This window comes from Oxyura jamaicensis, chromosome 19 (genome assembly GCF_011077185.1).
Source record: "Oxyura jamaicensis isolate SHBP4307 breed ruddy duck chromosome 19, BPBGC_Ojam_1.0, whole genome shotgun sequence".
Taxonomy (NCBI): Eukaryota; Metazoa; Chordata; class Aves; order Anseriformes; family Anatidae; genus Oxyura; species Oxyura jamaicensis.
In genome coordinates this window covers 4,849,227-4,865,351 of record NC_048911.1, presented here as the reverse complement: position 1 = coordinate 4,865,351, position 16,125 = coordinate 4,849,227, and the positions used below count along the sequence as shown (strand labels likewise).

General features: G+C 62.1%; 1 protein-coding gene and 1 long non-coding RNA gene across 2 annotated transcripts in view; one reads left to right on the top strand and one right to left on the bottom strand.

The window, feature by feature from the left end:
• LOC118176063 overlaps positions 1 to 15,723 on the bottom strand; it is an 18,133-nt gene extending 2,410 nt beyond the window's left edge. Inside the window, exons 1-3 of the long non-coding RNA XR_004755266.1 lie at positions 15,589 to 15,723; positions 5,583 to 5,584; positions 2,844 to 2,855 (exon numbers count right to left, since the gene is read on the bottom strand). This is a non-coding gene — a long non-coding RNA (uncharacterized LOC118176063). The remainder of the gene's footprint in view (positions 1 to 2,843; positions 2,856 to 5,582; positions 5,585 to 15,588) is intronic.
• SRRM3 (serine/arginine repetitive matrix 3) overlaps positions 1 to 16,125 on the top strand; it is a 28,165-nt gene that overhangs the window by 3,540 nt on the left and 8,500 nt on the right. Inside the window, 10 exon segments of the mRNA XM_035342760.1 lie at positions 4,066 to 4,321; positions 6,779 to 6,880; positions 11,059 to 11,193; positions 11,458 to 11,538; positions 11,956 to 11,985; positions 12,322 to 12,390; positions 12,733 to 12,768; positions 13,002 to 13,052; positions 13,178 to 13,282; positions 13,579 to 13,750. Coding sequence (XP_035198651.1) covers positions 4,098 to 4,321; positions 6,779 to 6,880; positions 11,059 to 11,193; positions 11,458 to 11,538; positions 11,956 to 11,985; positions 12,322 to 12,390; positions 12,733 to 12,768; positions 13,002 to 13,052; positions 13,178 to 13,282; positions 13,579 to 13,750 — 1,005 coding nt within the window. The 5' untranslated portion in view covers positions 4,066 to 4,097.

Below are 16,125 nucleotides of genomic sequence, written 5' to 3'. Positions count from 1 at the left end.
GGATGGGGATGGGGATGGGTGAAGGATGAGGATGGGGATGAGGATGGGGATGGGGATGGGTGAAGGATGAGGATGGGGATGAGGATGGGGATGGGGATGGGGATGGGATGGGGATGGGATGGGTGGAGGATGAGGATGAGGATGGAGATGAAGGATGGAGGGGGGAGGATGGGGCTGGCCCATCTCTCCCCATTCCCCGGAGCAGGCGGGCTCTTCTCCTTCCAAATTGTGTTGGCTCGGCGCAAGCTGCCAGCAGCAGATGAAAGCTTCATCCCCCCGCTTCCTGGTGCTGCTTCCCTCTTGTAAACAAGTTGGCGATTTTAAAGGGAAACCCGCTGCTCTTTATCTAAAGGGCAGCCATGCCTGCCACCGCCTCACGCCGTCCCCTCGGGGGACCCAGCTGCAGCCAGAGCCTCCCACGAGGGGCTTTTGGCCTTCGGGAGGCTCAGCGCCGGCCTCAGGCCCCGGCCGGAGGCTGCTGCACATCCTCGGGAGTCCCCGGCCCCGGCACGCGGGCGCTCACCGCCATCCGTCGCCCCGTCTGGCGCAGCTGGATGCGGCCAGAATTAATTGAGCGCCGGCCGGAGGCGGCTCTAATTAGCGCGGCGGCAAGGGGGAGGCCGGCCGGGGGGGGGGCACCGCCGCCGTGGTGCTTCCCTGCCCCCGGGAGGGGGGTACCGGGGGGCAGAGCCCGGGCACGAGCAGGGTGCTGGGTGGGGAAGGATTGGAGCAGGCAGCTGGGGAGAGATGTGCTTACGGGCAGGAAAAGCTGAAGGCAAAAATGGTTTGGTGGAATAACGTTTCTGGGGATGGGGATGGGGACGCAGCATCTCCAAACGTTTCCAGAAGCTGAATCCAGGCAGCAGAAAGCGCCTGCGAGGTGAAAACCCATTTTGATCTCCCTCTCCCCAGCCCCAGTGACGGCACTTGGAGTGTGCCAGCAGGGAGGATCGGGATCCCAAAACACGAGTGCAAAGGGCTCGGCAAAAAGGGATGAGCTGGATTCGCTCGGGAGTTCCCCCAGAGCTGCCCCCAAAGCCCTGGCACGTCCGTGCTGGGGACCTCGGGTGGCAGCGGGGCGGTTTGGGGACGGGTGGCAGCGGAGGTGCCTTCTGTCCCCCTCTGCGAGGCGGTCGGGGCTCTGGCTGCCAGTGCTTGATGATTTGTGGGTAATTACTGCAGATAATGAAATATTTAACCATCGTGGTCAGTGCTGTGGGTAGCGCTGAGCCGGGCGGGGAGCCGCTGGCCTTCGGGCAGGGCCGACGGGGACGGGGGCGAAGTCTGGGGCTGGGCCTGGGGGCTGGGGGCTGGGGACAAGGATGGGGATGGAGGCTCCGGATGAGGCTGGGGATGGGCTTGAGGATGGGTTTGGAGGCTCAGGATGGGGCTGGGTTGCTGCCTCCACTCCAGGCCATCCCCGCTCTGTCGTGTGGCAGTGGCTGATGACTGAAGGCTGCGGAGGTGACAGCCCCCCCCCCTGCAACGTGTCCCCAGGCTGTCCCTTGCAGTCAGGGTGTCGCTGGGGGTCTCCGCTGGGGACGAGGGGGCGCAGACCCTGCCCATCCCTCTGGAGGCTCCTCCTGCCCCAGCGCCTTATCCTGTTGGCACCAGGGGCGTAGGGCTCTCTCCGTTTGTTGTTTTTTTATTATTATTATTATTTTTGTGTCCAGGGCTTTTGCTCGTGGCTCTGCTTTGCTATTTATAGCCGGGTGGTGTTTGTGGGTAGTTTTTTTTCTCTTCCTTTGTTTTGCTGCCTGTGCCTGTGCCGTCACCGAGGCAGGATTGCTGTTATTAGCTATCATGGGGAATATTACTCACGTCGGAGCGCTTCCCCTCCCTGCCACCCCCGGCCCCTTGTCCTCAGCTGCCTGGGGAAGGCTGGGGAAGCCAGGAGGGAGCCGGCTGCGTGACACTGACCCGGGCACCCCACTGCTTCCCCACTGCCCCGAGCCCTCCCGGGTACCCGTGAGCGGCCAGGACCCGTCTGGGGACCACCGGGTCCCATCCCCTCTCCCCGTGCCCCGCAGGGACCCTGCGGAGGGGACGGGGACATGGACGGGGACAGCGGACGTGGGCGCGGTGATCTTTGACCAGGAGACGATGCACAGAGTGAGGGCTCTGCTCTGGTTGCCTTCAGCTTCTTTGGCAGAGGGGAAAACGGGAGGCTCAGAATTAATTCCCGCTGGGGGACGCACGCGGAGGCTGCTGCTGCAGGAAGCATCCCCTCCGTCCCCCTCTCCATCCCCTGTGGACAAAGCCCCCCAGCGGGGGAACGTTTCCCGGTGGGATGCTTCCCCATCCCCACATTTGTGCCCTGAGGGGGGAGAGGCAGAGGTTTTGGGGAAGAGGAGCCCCCCAGCCGGGTTTTCTGCAGCATCTGTCACCCAGAGCCACGCGGGACCTGGGCAGCTCCTTGCTGCAGGGCATCGCAGGCCCCGAAATACGGGCGCTGCTTGGCTTTCTGGAGCAGTGAGCCGAGCCCCTCCAAGGGCTTTTAAACCCAGAGGTGCCTCCTGCAGCTCGGAGGGTCCCTGTGCTGCTGGGGGTCCCCGCTTGGCTGGCGTCCGAGGGGACTCAGGGTGTGCAGAGCCACGGCTGTGGAAACGCAGCCTGCTGGCTCCTGTCGGCACGGTAATAACGGGGGAAAAAATAGAAGGAAAAACGCCGTGTAATTAAGCAATCAGCCGCCGTCCTCGCCGGGCAGGGCTGTCAGGAGATAAATGACGCGTGGGGCAGCCGGGGGCAGCGGGGAAGCCGGGGTGTTCCCGGCCCCCCCCCGTGGCACAGCAGCTCGCCAGGCTGAGCCCCCATTTTTGGGGGGCCTCCTGCTGAGGCAGGACCCCAACGTCCCCCTGCTGCCCCAGGCAGGGCTCGGAGGCTCTGAGGGACGCAGACAGCGGAGCTTTGCCCTCGAGCCCTGCTGCCCCGGCTCCGTCTGACCCGACGTGGCTGCGGGTGAGCGTGTATTGGCCGGGAGGTGACATTTCCATAGAAATCCTGCTGTAACCGTGCCGCTTTCCGTGGGTTTCAGCCGTGGGAATCAATGGGCTTTAATAATGCAGGAAGGTGCGCGGGGAGGACAGGGATGTTCGTCCCCGCTGCTGCTTTCGCAGCCTTGCAGGAGAAATCAGAGCTCTCCACCGGCTCCGCGTTGCGTCCCGAGCCACGGGCAGATAATTTAACAGCCGGTGGTGCTGGGTGACCCCGCTGGGTGTGCAGTCAGCAGCCACGATGCCGGGATATGGCAGGGCCGGAGTGCTCGTCTGCTCCTTTTCACTCCTTCTCTCCCAGCCCTTCCCCTCCTCTCTTCCCCTCCATCTCTCCCATCCCTGCTCGTGCCGGCTCAGCCCCTGGCACGGCCCTGCTGAAGGGACCTGGCTCCCCCTCTCCCTGCCCTGCTTTTTTTGTTTGTTTTTGGTGTGTGATGGCACCAGCGCCTGCGTGCCCAGCTTGGATTCGCGCTGCTGTCCCTGTCAGCCCTGGTGCAGGGTGTGCAGGCAACGCCTGTCCTCCGAAAAGCATCTCAGGCAGGCTGCTGCCAAGGGGAGCACCCCCGAGGTTCGGCTGCGTACACAAAGACACGTCTCCGAGTCCAAAACCGGCACGGGGGGAGCGTGTGTGCATGGGGGGTGCTCTGCCTGTGCCTTGGATCATTTTCCTTCGGGTAGGACTTTGCTGGAGAAGTGTTTGTGGGAATCCAAGGTGCAGCAGGGTGCTCGTGCGCTCAGGGGCGCACCGCAGCCGCTGGGATCGGGGCTGTCACGACCTGCACAGACGCCCAGTGGTGCGGTTTGCGCCTTTCTGGCTGATTTGGGACATTTGGGATCTAAGCACGGTTGTGTCTCCCCTTCCACAAGGCTTGGGGACATCAGCCAAAGCCCCGGCACAGCGCTGTCCCCTCCAAGGGGTTATTCCTGAAGCCTCACAGCCCACGCCAGTGCCAGCCAGCACCCACCCAGCACCATCCCCAGCGCCGGTGCACGGGTCTCTCAGGTTTTAGGTCACGGCAGAAGGGAACGAAGCCAGGGTAAGGAACTGACCTGTGGCTCTTCCTCCCCTCCAGGTGCTGCGTGCCTCCAGGCCACCACACCACCATGGCTCTCTACAACAACGGGGCCAACGCGCCCTCGCCGCAGGAAGCCTCCAACGGCTTCGCGCAGCCCGGCGCCTCGGGGACGTGGCACAAGGCCGAGGAGGAGGTGAGGCTGGCGGAGCCCAGCCTGGTGAAGAAGGCTCACCGCGAGATCCTGGACCACGAGCGCAAGCGGCGGGTGGAGCTCAAGTGCATGGAGCTGCAGGAGATGATGGAAGAGCAAGGGTGAGTGGTGGGCGCTCGGGGCTGGGCTGGGATATCCCGTGGTTGGGGACCCCCGTTGGACACCCCGCTGGTACATCCTTTTTCTCTCTAAACCACCCTGAAGTGGCAAATGTCCCCATTTGGAAAGAAATTTGTCTTTGGGTAGGTTGGACTGGTCTCTGCAGTGCCTCACGGGGTCTTCTGGGGTGAGAAAGGGCCGGTCTCTGCCTCATGGGTCGGGGAAACGAAGCGTTTTCACCCTCCAGTTTTGGGGCTAAAGCCTGACTGATGGAGCAAGTTCTTCAGCGCACGCAGGGAGACGGGGACTGGCATCAGCTGCGGAGAGGGAAAATGGATTGAGGGAAGGCTTCGCCAAGGCTTTCATTAAGAGCGCAGCCATGACCTAGAATTAAATTGTCTCGCACAGACTGGAATAATGATTACGCCTAATTTGTCGTTATGGAAATAAATAAGGCTGACCTGGCGCCTTGGGGAGCCCGGGTCCTCCTTTCGGGTTCCCGTGCCCTACAAGGAGCCTTACTATGAGTAGTAGTAGTAGTGCAGCGGGTAGTAGCACTGTGGTGATGGGTATTGTTGTTCCTGCTCTAATTGTCTTTGCTGTTATTAAGGCTATTAATAACATGGGGACGGGGATCCACCGAAATGATAATGTAATTACAGCAATAATCTTGGCCGACCTGGTTAATCACCCTCTGCACCGGGGCTCTCCCGGGGGCTGCAGGGGAAGCACCCCAGGGGTTTCTGCCTGGCCGTGGCCCCTGCGCCTCAGGGGATTTTTCTCCAAGGGCAGGGACCCTGTGGGGTTGGGTGTCGTGACAGCAGGGGAGGTTTTCTGGGGATTTAAGCGCTCCCAGGTTCCCTCTGACGCGGATGGATCCTGCTTGCTCTGGATCCGCCCGCTCCAGGCTGCCTGCAGGGTTTCTTGCTGGCTGGTGGCTGGATTTCTTCTCCGGAAAAGAAGTGTCAGCAATTTCTGGTTCCTTCCCCACCCTGTTCTCTGTTTTAACGGCAAAAAAAATATCCTTCTGACAGGGTTAAGAGCAGCTGCTCTGCAGCCAAACCTCAGGCTCCCCTCGCTGCAGGGCTGGGGGGAGCCCTGGGGCAGGGCTTTGTGGGCAGGATGGAAGCAGATTTTGGGCACCCGCCAGCCGCCATCCCTCTGCGTGGCACGGCCAGATCCAGCCCTGGGGTGCTGCTGTCCTCCTGCCTGTGGCTCTGATGACAAATCCAGCCCTTGAGCCTTCTGCAGGCTGCTGGAAACGCCTCGTGGAGAGCTCTGAGAGCGTGGTGGGGCTGCTGGAGCAAGCGGGGAGAAAGGCAAGTCCCTAGAAAGAAAAGGAGAATGAAATGGCCCCTTGGTGGCCATAAACTTGGTCGCCTATCCACCACCTCCAGCTTGACTTTGTGTCCCCGCTCCGATAGCACTGCCCACATCAATACCCCACTGCAGCAAATCTTTGCCTGCTCCCTGCTCGCCTGTGGCCCTGGGTGAGGTGCAGAGCTGCATTTTGGGGGTGCTGCCTTGTTTTTGGGGTCCTCCAGCCCTGGCGTGGTGCAAGGTGTAGGGAATCAGCCAGAGCTGCCTGGTTCACTGCCCTCCTCCTGCTCAGCAGCCCTTGCCGGCTGGAGCATTAATGAGCCCGTTTCAGTGCAAATGAGCTCGTTAATATTAATTCCCATCTCATTCTGGCGGTGGCGGAGCTCTGCACCCCCCGCACCTGCCTGCAGGACACAGCCCAGGTGCCATCCCGTGCCTCCCCCTCCTGAGGACGGTGCAGAGCTGCTCCACGCGGGCATTTTCAGCACAGCACCGCTGGGTTTCGGTCGCGGGGATGCGCCGGTGCCCTTGTGCCGATGCGGGATGCGGCACAGGACTGCCCAGCGCGGGCTGTCACCGATCCCTCCAGCGTCTCAGGGACAGCTGGAGCGCCGTGCTTTGCCGCGGCTGTTTGCAGATGCCAGGGACAAAGTGATTAGTGTCTCTCGTTAATAACCCTGCAGTGGCCTGAGTCAGCGTTCGGCGGTAGTGCAGAGCTGGCTCGGCTGCCGGGCCGCGGCGCAGCGCGGGGACGAGCGAGGGGATGGAGGAGAACCCCAGCCTCGCTGGCTGCGAGGACAGCCTCGTGGTCGTCCTCCTCTTTCACCTTCCTCGTGGTCCCTTCGTCTGGAAGAAGGGGAAATGGGGCTGAGAAGGGCAAGGAGGGTGGTGGCAGGGCACCAAGTGGAGGGACCTGCTGTCCTCCAGCCCCCGATGCCCGTCACAATGCCACCGCCTCTCCTTCCCAGCCCCTCTGGCCACACGCCAGTCCTGGAGGTATGAAGGTCGTCAGCAGGGCCCTGCCCTGAGTGCCCTTCAGGCGGTCACCCTGCTCCTGTCCCAGCCCTCAGGGGACGTGCAGCCCCCGGAGGGCCCGCGCTGCGGCCACGCCGGCCCTGACCACATCTCTGCCCATCCAGGTACTTGGAAGAGGAGATCCGGCAGAAAGTGGGGACCTTTCGGCAAATGCTGATGGAGAAGGAAGGCGTGCTCACCAGGGAAGACCAGCACGGGCGCCAAATGTAAGTGAGGCAGCTCCGAGTCGGTCCCTCCGTGTGTCCTACTCGTCTGTCACACGTTGTCCTGCTTGTCTGGGAGACACATCCCAGGTGGCCACCAAGGATGGACGGATGGATGGACGGATCGATACGGAGGGGGTATAGAGATGGTTGGAAGGGTGGGAGGATGGATGGATGGATGGATGGAAGGTTGGTTTGTTAGATGGTTAGATGGTTGGTTAGATGATTAGATGGCTGGCTGGTTAGACGGGTGGTTGGTTAGATGGTCGGATGGTTGGTTAGATGTTTGATTGGTTAGATGGTTGGTTAGATGGTTGGTTAGATGGTTGGTTAGATGGTTGGTTGATTAGATGGTTAGATGGTTGGTTGGCTGGTTGGTAGGAGGCAGGCTTAGCCTCTCTGAGGCAGGATGCAGCCTCCAGAGGGGTTTCCCTGCCCTGGTCTCTGGGCAGCCTCCGGGTGCTGTACAGGCCAGTATCGCAATGCCCATCACGGCTGATGAAACTGGAGCGCAGGGTGCTCAGCTCGCCCCGTCAGCTGGTGGCAGAGACCAAGCCGTAGGTTTGGGGTGCACCACGGGGTGCGGACGGGTCCAGCCGCTCGTGCCCTGCCTCTGCCTGGCCACAGCTGTCACCGATGTCACCGGAGCAGAGCAGGCACCAGCTTGGTCCTGGGGTGAAAGATGTGATGTTCAGGCCATGCCTCACTTCCGCCTGCTCCTGCTATTTGGTTGCCTTTCCTGCTCTCTCCAGGGCTGGAATCACAGCTCCTGCCTCCATCCCGGCAAGGACATCGATTTCGAGTCTTTGCTATTAACTCCGGAATGCAGAATAATCCTCCTGCCCAGGTGAAAGCCCGGGTAACTCACCTTGGGGATGGTCTGGGAGGCTGGCTGCTGGCCTGTAACCCCCGTAATATTAGCATTAGCAGTACTAATCCTTAATAATAGCAACAATAAATAATGTAAGGGGCCCAGGCAGGGCTTGAGCCTGCTTTTCACCAGCACAGACCCAGAGCCGTCCCCAGAGTGGTGCCGCCCCTCTGTCAGACTGCTGTGAAACACAGGAGCCCCGTGGAAGAAGCTGCCCCAAGCAGCTCTGCCCCGTGCCGTTGCCTCCTCATCGCTCCTCATGCTGCTTCTGCCCTGGGGTGGGGCCTGGGGCTGAGGTTTGTTGTGCAAAGCAGCCCTGCTGCTGCTGGGGACGTGCCACCCCCTCCTCCCGCCCTGCACGGGACCATCCCCAGCCTCACAAGGGTCTGTGCTGGCTTGATGATGATTTATCTGCGCGCTGCTTAATGGCCCAGGCAGCGTGGCTGGCCCGGCGCACACCATCCATCAGCCTGGAAACCAGGTCACTTGGGACAGGAATAGATGCTGCAGGTTCACTGAATATTAATGCTTCATTAGGGTCAGGAAATCAGGGCGAGGGGGAGGCGGGGAAGCCGTGGTGGCGGGGGCAGCCTTCCTCTGCCAGCAGCCTCCCAGCGGGGCCAGGGCTGGGCTGAGCCCGTCCCGGTCGGGGTGTGCCGCCCCGTCCCCATCCCGCAGCAGCGACGAGCCTCTGGGGTCCTCCTCCAGGCAGGGATCAGTGGAAAAAACAAGGTATGGGATAAACCAAGGCGCCTGGGTCACCCAGGTGTCCGAGCATCCAGGTGGCGTGTTAACAAGTGGCCTTTGCCCGTGGGACCTGAGTCATCTTCAGGGCATCTTCCTGAGAGGCTGCCCAGCTCGTTAGGGCTGTGCTGTAACGAGCACAGAGGTGCGTTCCGGGTACCCCAGTGGCTGTAGCTGTCACCTCTCCCCACTGGCAGGCTTGCTCTCCAGTCTGAAGGGTAATCGTTAGATTAGCCCCAGGGCTATAAATAGTAGTGCTGAGCTGGAGGGAGAGGTCTCAAAGCACAGGATCGCTCGGAGGAGCGCGGAGGTGCCTGGAGGAGCGCGGAGGAAGCTGGGAGGAGATCCCGAAGGAGGTCGTTCCCCGTCTGTGGGGACCTGGCCTGCAGAGGTCCCTGCCAAAGGATGTCCTGGATGCAAAACCTCTGCACTTGTTGAGGAAGAGGCTGAGGGAGGGAGCTGCAGCAATGCTTCAGATAAACACGCCCAGCCTTTGCGACGGCTGGATGCTGGGAGAGCCCCCGGCACAGGCACCTTGTGTGCTGGTCCTGTTCCAGCACCTCCCTGAACGTCTACAAATCAGTCACTGGGCTGGCTGGGCTGCGAGCCCGAACCAGCTGCTCTCGTTTCAAAGCACATGCGAAAAGCTCGGCATCGCCTGCAGAAGTCCCCAGGGGAAACTGAGGCACCGAGCAGAGCCGTGACCACCTGAGCCCTTCCAGCTCCTGTCTGTGCGTGCACAGCCCTGCCACACAGCCCTCTGCTGTCTGAGGGACTGCTCGATGGCCAGGTTAGTTGGCCTGAAACAAAAGGCAGGCGTGTGTCAGGAGGGGAGGTGTAAGTGGGGCACCACGGGCGGGTCGTGGACCGCAGAGCACAGCTGACAGCAGGAGCATGTGGCCCAGCACCGTGGTGCGGTGCCGTCTCTGCTGCCCACTGAGCAGAGAGTGCAGCAAGGAATTACCTCGCTTTGCTCAGCTCCCTTTTTCCTTCCCCCTTTCCATGGTTTGGTTGCTGTTCAAAAGGCATTTTCATGGAAAAGGTGGCTCAGAAGCCAAGGGCTGTGCTTCTCCAGCAGCTTGCCCTGCTGCCACCCCCCCAGCTAAGACATCTGGAAGAAGCCAGGGTGGGACATCAGCTAAAAATCCTGGTTCCTGAGGCCACATCTCCTCCTGGGGGTGAGAGCCTGGGCTTATTTGATGTCGCCCCCTCCCCAGACACGGCACCACCCAGTACAGTTACCCACGGCGGATGGAGGAGTGTACCCAGTGCCTTCATTTCCCTGGGGGTCCTGCCCTTGCCCAGCGCCTGTGGCCAGGCAGCTGGATGCCGTGGGACGTGTCCCGGAGCACCCACAGCCTCCGGGACCCGAGGACATCCCAGAGGAGGACATCCAACCCACGTGTCCTTCTGCTGCCAAGGAGCTTGAACACTGCCTGAACTCTGGGAGAAAGGGAAAAACAAAAGAAAAGGGGGGGGGGAGAAATAACATCTGGCACCATGGATCCTGCACCCAGCACTGCTCCTGGCTGTGCCGGCGGTTCCGAGTCGCCCCAAGCCTGGTGCTGCCAGTGCTGGAGGCAGCTCGTCCCCCGGGTGGCCATCCCCAGCAGTGACATTGCTAGGAAACATTTTATCAGGGCTCTTTGGCGTGCTTTTCCTGCTCCACCTCCCTCTCCCGGCTGCTGTCACCAAGCCCCCAGACCCCTGGCAAGATTTCGGGCTCAGGAGCTCAGCTGGTGCCCCGTGTCCTCAGCAGGGCGTCCCCAGCCCACCTGACGGGGACGGATGCTCTGCCCCGGGGGTTTGAGGTTGCTCCTGGTTCTGACGGCAGAGCAGGAACTGAGGGAGCTGGGGAGCTGGGGGCAGCAGGGGGAGGCTGGCCAAGGGCTCCCGGGTCCCTCCTGCTCGCCGGGTCCAGCCTGCAGCCCCGGTAGTCAATGGCAACCTCCCATCCGTTGCCATGGCAGCGGGAAAATTAATGTTGACAAAGCTGCTCGGGAGGGAGAGGAGACCCCAGTGGCTTCAGGCCTGATGTCCCCCCCCCTTCCTCGCCTTGGCTGGCCCGGGGGGACATCACCCATCACCTCTCATGCCAAGCCTGCGGCAGGCTGGGCACAGGTCCCAAAGCCCGGATCATCCCGGGAGCTCCTGCCGCTGGCCGGATAATCCCCGAATCCCCGGTCTTCCACCGGCTCCTCTCACCCTAATCCGTCCCCTGCCACCCACCTGGGCTGACCCCGCTCAGCCCCGCGGTGCAGCACGGGGCTCCGGGTGATGCCGAGGACAAGGAGGTGGTGGCATGGCCCCGGGGATGTCCCTGGGGCAGCCCAGCGGTGACGTTCTGCGGGGACAGGACCCCGATAAGAACTCAGGTGTCACCAGAGTGTCACACCCAGAGCTGCCAAGCATCGAGCGACGTGACCAAGGTCACCTGGGGAGGTGGCACTGGAGCTGGCTGTCCCCGACCCCATGTGCCACCAGACAGCCATGCCCCCAGCCCCTTTCCCAGCCCCAGTTCAGCTCCACCAGACCTGAATTCATCCCGCGTCGTCTCCTTTGCCAGAGTGATAGAGAACCACCACGGGCTGGACGGGGAGGACTACGCGGCGCAGTACCCCGAGTACGGCGAGGGCTGCCTGCTGCAGTGCGACTGCTCGGCCGAGTGCTACCGCGACGACAGCAGCCACCGCGAGTACAGGTCCGGCCACGGCGGGCAGTGGGTTTTGGGGACAGGGGGATGGATGTCCCCACGTGGGGACCCCCAGTGCACCCCAAATGCATGCACGGTGTCCTCATACTCTTCCTCAGCACAGCCGCACCGTGCTCAGGACACCTTGGCCAGGTTGTGGTGGCCCTGGTGGCGGTGGCCAGAGCATGGTGACAGTGGCCAGGGCACGGTGACAGTGCCTAGGGCACGGTGGGTGGTTTTCCGTTCTCACCCCAACGCTGCTCTTCCCCGCAGGCTGAAAAGACGGTCCAGCAGCTCCACCTCGCCGCCGCCCAAGAAGAAAAAGAAAAAGAAATCGGGTCACCGCCGGAGCCGGTGAGTCCACGGATGTCCCCACGCTGTCCCCGAGACCCGGAGGGCTCGACCCTGCAGCTCTGCTGGGTCTCCCCGAGCAGGTCCCCTCCCTGCTCACCCCGTTCCAACAAGCTGGGGGACACTGAAGGCCTTCGGGGGGATGTAATGACTCTGGGTCACTCACCCAGCCCTTGCTGTGCTCTCGGGTTGTGGCTGGGGGCTGCAGGGTGCTGGTGCATCCACACCTGGCTCCATCAGCACCCCAGCCTCCCTGGGAGGGCAGGACACAGCCCTGCGCAGCACCGAGCAGGATTTGGCTGCTGGGAGGAGGCCGGCTCCGTCCACCCCCCCGGGGTCCCCACCCCAGCTTGCATGTCCTGGAGCAGTGGGAGGATGCTGTCCTTAATGCCCCTTTCTTCTCTGCCTTCCCCGCGGCAGCAAAAAGAGGAAACCTGGCTCGGAACGCAGGTGAGTGTCCCGCTCCCAGATCCCAGGGGGAATTGGCCGCTCCAGCCCTGTCTCCTGCTGGAGGCCACAGAGCCCACGAGGTGGCAATGGGACACAGCGGGATCCGGCCGCCCTGGCACCAGGGTTAACCTGAGCCCTTCTGCTGGACTCTCCTTTCTGTCCCCTGCTTCAAAACCCCCCTGAAATCATTTCCATGCAATATTCACGTGTCCCGGGGGCTGTCCGGGGACGTGGGGTGCCAGGGGGTGGTGGGTCACTAGGATGGGACTTGGGGTTCCTGCTGCACCCCAGCTCCTTGCTCCCACCCTAAAGGCACCCACTTCCCCATCCCCTCAGCTGCGACAGCTCCTCACCGATCCGCAAGGAGAAGAAAAAGAAGACTGGAAAGAAACACAGACGCGACAGGTAGGGTGGATCCGTCTCCTCCAGGCACCGTGCTCCCGGGAACAGCGGGGCTGCAGGGAGGGCTGGGGACCGTGGGGAAGCCCCTGGGGCTCTTGGACCGGGGTGGGTTGGCAGTGTGGGCAGGGCAGGGTGCTGGATGGCCCTTCGGGGGGGCAGGCAGTTCTCTGAAACATGGGCTGTCACCTCCTGGTGGCCGGGCTGCCCCATCCAACAACCCAACCTGGTGGCTGCTGCCTCATCCCAGCCCCCTGCCCTTGTCCCTGTCCCTCCCATCCCCTGGGGCTGCCCAGCCTTCGTCCCCCACCACAGCTCAACGTGTCTCTGCCTCCTCTCCATCCCCAGGTCTGAGTCAGGGTCCCGGAAGAAGAGAAGACACAGGTGAGAGCGAAGGCAGCCGGGAGCCATCCCACCGCCACCTGCACTTGGTGCCAGCGTCCCCCTCGCCCCACGGCCAGGCTCGGCTGGTTGTCCCTCACCCTTGGAGGTGGCATGGGGCCACCCCATGCTCTGGGCACGCGTTGGCCAGGGCTCCACAGGGTGACCCATAGCACTGGGCATCATCACTGCCCCTCTCCCATCTCTGCCTTTTCACCTCTCTGCCCTTCCCACAGGTCCCGCAGCCCCAAAAACAAGCGGAAAGAGAAAAACAAAGAGCGCAAGAGGTGAGGTGCCGCGGGCAGGCGGCTGGCGGGGTGCTGCCGTGTGGGGCCAGCCCCCCCCCCAAACCTCGTAGGTGCCCGGCACGGGGGCTCAGCCTGCCCGTCGGCCCCGGCCGTCCTCCCTGCAGGTCCCGCAGCGAGTCGCCGGTCTGGCGGTCGCACCGGCGCAGCAGCTGCAGCTCGCACAGCGCTTCGCTCTCCTCCGACTACAGCAACTCCAAATCCCCCGGCAGGTAGGAGCACCCCGGGCAGGGGTGTCCCCAGGGTGGGGACCCTTTGGGGGGGGGACAGGAGGGGAGCGTGGCACTGCTGCAGCACAAGGGCTGCTCGGTGGGGTTGGAAACGCAGCACCAAGGTTTCAAACCAGATGGGAAAATGTGAACTGGGAAAAACCCAAGAAGCAATTTCTCGCCCCATTTCTTGCTTCGGCAAAGCCTGTGCTGCAGCACAAGCTTGGGTGCCACCACCGTGCCGGCTTGGGGACAGGGGGACACGTCGGCCACCACCCTGACCATGCTGTGCCCCGCAGGCTAAGCCCCAAGCACCGCGAGGACGGCCCCAAGGGCAGCAGCGCCCGCTCCAGCCGCAGCCCGTCCTCCTCCTCGCCGCGCCGCTCGGCCTCGCCGCACCAGAACGGGCACAAGGGCAGCGCCCAGAACGGCCGCCACAGCCACGGCGCCGCGCTCGAGGAGCCGCCGGATGTACGTAGGCTTTTCTTGCACCACGGTTCGCTGCCCTCTCCTCTTCCTCCTCTTCCTCCTCCCTCTGCAGGACCCCCTCACCCCGGCTCTCCTTTCCCCTCTTTCCCCACTCACCTGGCTGCCATCTGGGGGGGCACTGGTGGCATCGGGGACGGACAGATGGATGGGGACACCGGGTGCTGCCTGTCCCCTTCCCCAGCCGTTCTCTGGCTGCACAATGTCCCCCCCACCCTGGGGCGTGCTGGCCCCTCTCTGCGGGGCAGAACCCCCAGCAGGTCCCCCCACACGGCCACTCTGTGGATGTCACACCCCGGGGTGTCCCCGATGGCTCGTAGGGCCACCGCTGGGCTCAATGCTGCCCATCCTGGGAGTGGATTGAGCCCAGACAGCCGAGAAATGGGTGAAAATGGAAAAATGATTTCCCTGCCACTGCCAGCCCATCCCAGCACAAAGGTGCCGGTGCCAGCGGGACCCCAGCACCAGTCTGGGCACTGGTTTAAGGCCAGGAGAGGGCTCGGAGGGGCGGGCTGGGGCTGGGTGCTCCGATTTTAGGCACTCAGGGTCCCTGTAGCGGGTGCCTCAGGGCTGACTGTCCCCAGCCCTGCCAACTGCCCCACCAAAACCCCGCTGCCCCGGGGACGCTCGTCCCCGCAACGCTCCCGCTGCCCCAGCGGGACGAGGGGGCCAGCCCCAGTTTAACCAGTACCGGAGGGGCTGGGAGACCACCGGGGGGACCAGGCTGGGTGCCATGCGGGTCCCCCACGCTGTCCCCATCCCCTCCAGCACCCAGCACCCAGCACCCAGCCGCTCGGCAGGCGGCGGCGGAGCCCACCTCTCGGGCACCTCTCCGCTTTCTTCTTTGCCGTGGTTTCGGCTCACCTTTTTGGGGCTGCGGGTGCCGAGGAGCCCCCACCCCGGGCACCCAGCATCGCCCAGGCCGCACGAGCTCCCTTGGCTCCCCGGCTCTAGCGGGACTTTTCTCCGACAACTTCTCTCTCTTTCTCTCTCTCTTTCTCTCTCTGTTTTTTTTTTGGTTGTTTTGTTTTTTGTTTTTCTTTTTCTTTTTAATCCCATCTGTGTTTTTCTTTAGCCTCCCATTTGAAAAAAACCCAAACGGTAATATACAATTCCATTTCTTGCTCAGCAGAAGCAGGGAAGAGGGGGAGGGAAGGGCAATGAAACATGCTTTTTTTTCCCCCCTTGTTTTAGTTTCCTTTATCATGATTTCTTTTCTTTTCCTTTGTGATGTACAGAAATGCAAACGATATATCTCTCTTATTTTTTTTCCCCCTGTCGTCGTCGTGTTGTTCTAGAATTTTTTGCTTTTGTGTGTGTTAATGTGGAGAAGAAAAACAAAAAAAAACAAAAAAAGAAGATGTGTTTTCTAAATATTTACGACCGTTGAACACTGTATTTCCATTCTCTATATTTTGAACAAGGAATTTAAAAGGGAAGAAAACCGAGCAGCTCTGAACTGAAAAGGGAGCGGGCTCACCCCAAAACCGAGCCACAAATTGCCCCTTGCCTCCTCAAATTGGCTGTAACCCTGCTGCCCCTACTGCGGCAGCCGACCCCTGGTGCCATGGGGATGTTTTCTCCGTGGGTCCCCACGTCTGAGCCCGTTGGGACGGGGCCGTGGGGGCTGTGGCATCCACCCAGCCATGACCCCTCCGGGCTGGGACCCCCGTGCCACCCCGTGCAGTGATGCACATCCCGCTCCCCAAGTATCCTCAGCATCCATCCTGAGCTCGGCTCTGCAGACCGGTGGCAGCGGGGCTGAGCACCCTCCGCTTGCCTCAAACCCTCCAAAACCACCAAATTCAACCCATTTTCCCCACCTGGGCTACCCCAGCTCCCCAAGCCCTCCAGGTGCCCAGGGCCGGGGCGCTGCGCGGGGTTGACTTCCCTTTTAAATGCCCAGTCCCGTCTCCATCCATCCCCGCCTCCGGCTGCCTGCCCATCCTCCTCGCGCTCGCCCTTCCTCCCCATTTCTCTCTCCTCCTCCTCCTCCTCCTCGCTCTCTCTCCCACACGCACTCTCCGGCCCCAAATTTCTCTCTGGTTTTCTTCGGGCCGCTCCCGGTGCCGACGCCGCCCAACAAACCTCCACGCGTTGCGCTCCATCCGCCGCTTTCCTTGCATGACGTTTGGGACTCGGTGACGTTCGGCAGCCACCTTCCAGACCGAAAACGCTGCCGGGTAGGGGCCGGGCACAACACGCAAGCCGGCAAACCCGCCGCAGCCGCGAAAGCCACGGGCTTTCCATTTGAGCAAAAAAAATATATAAAATAAAAGATGCAAACGAGACCAATTAAAAAAAAAAAAAGTCTAAGCAAAGCAAACTTGATTAGCAAAGGGGTCTAAATCACATTACTA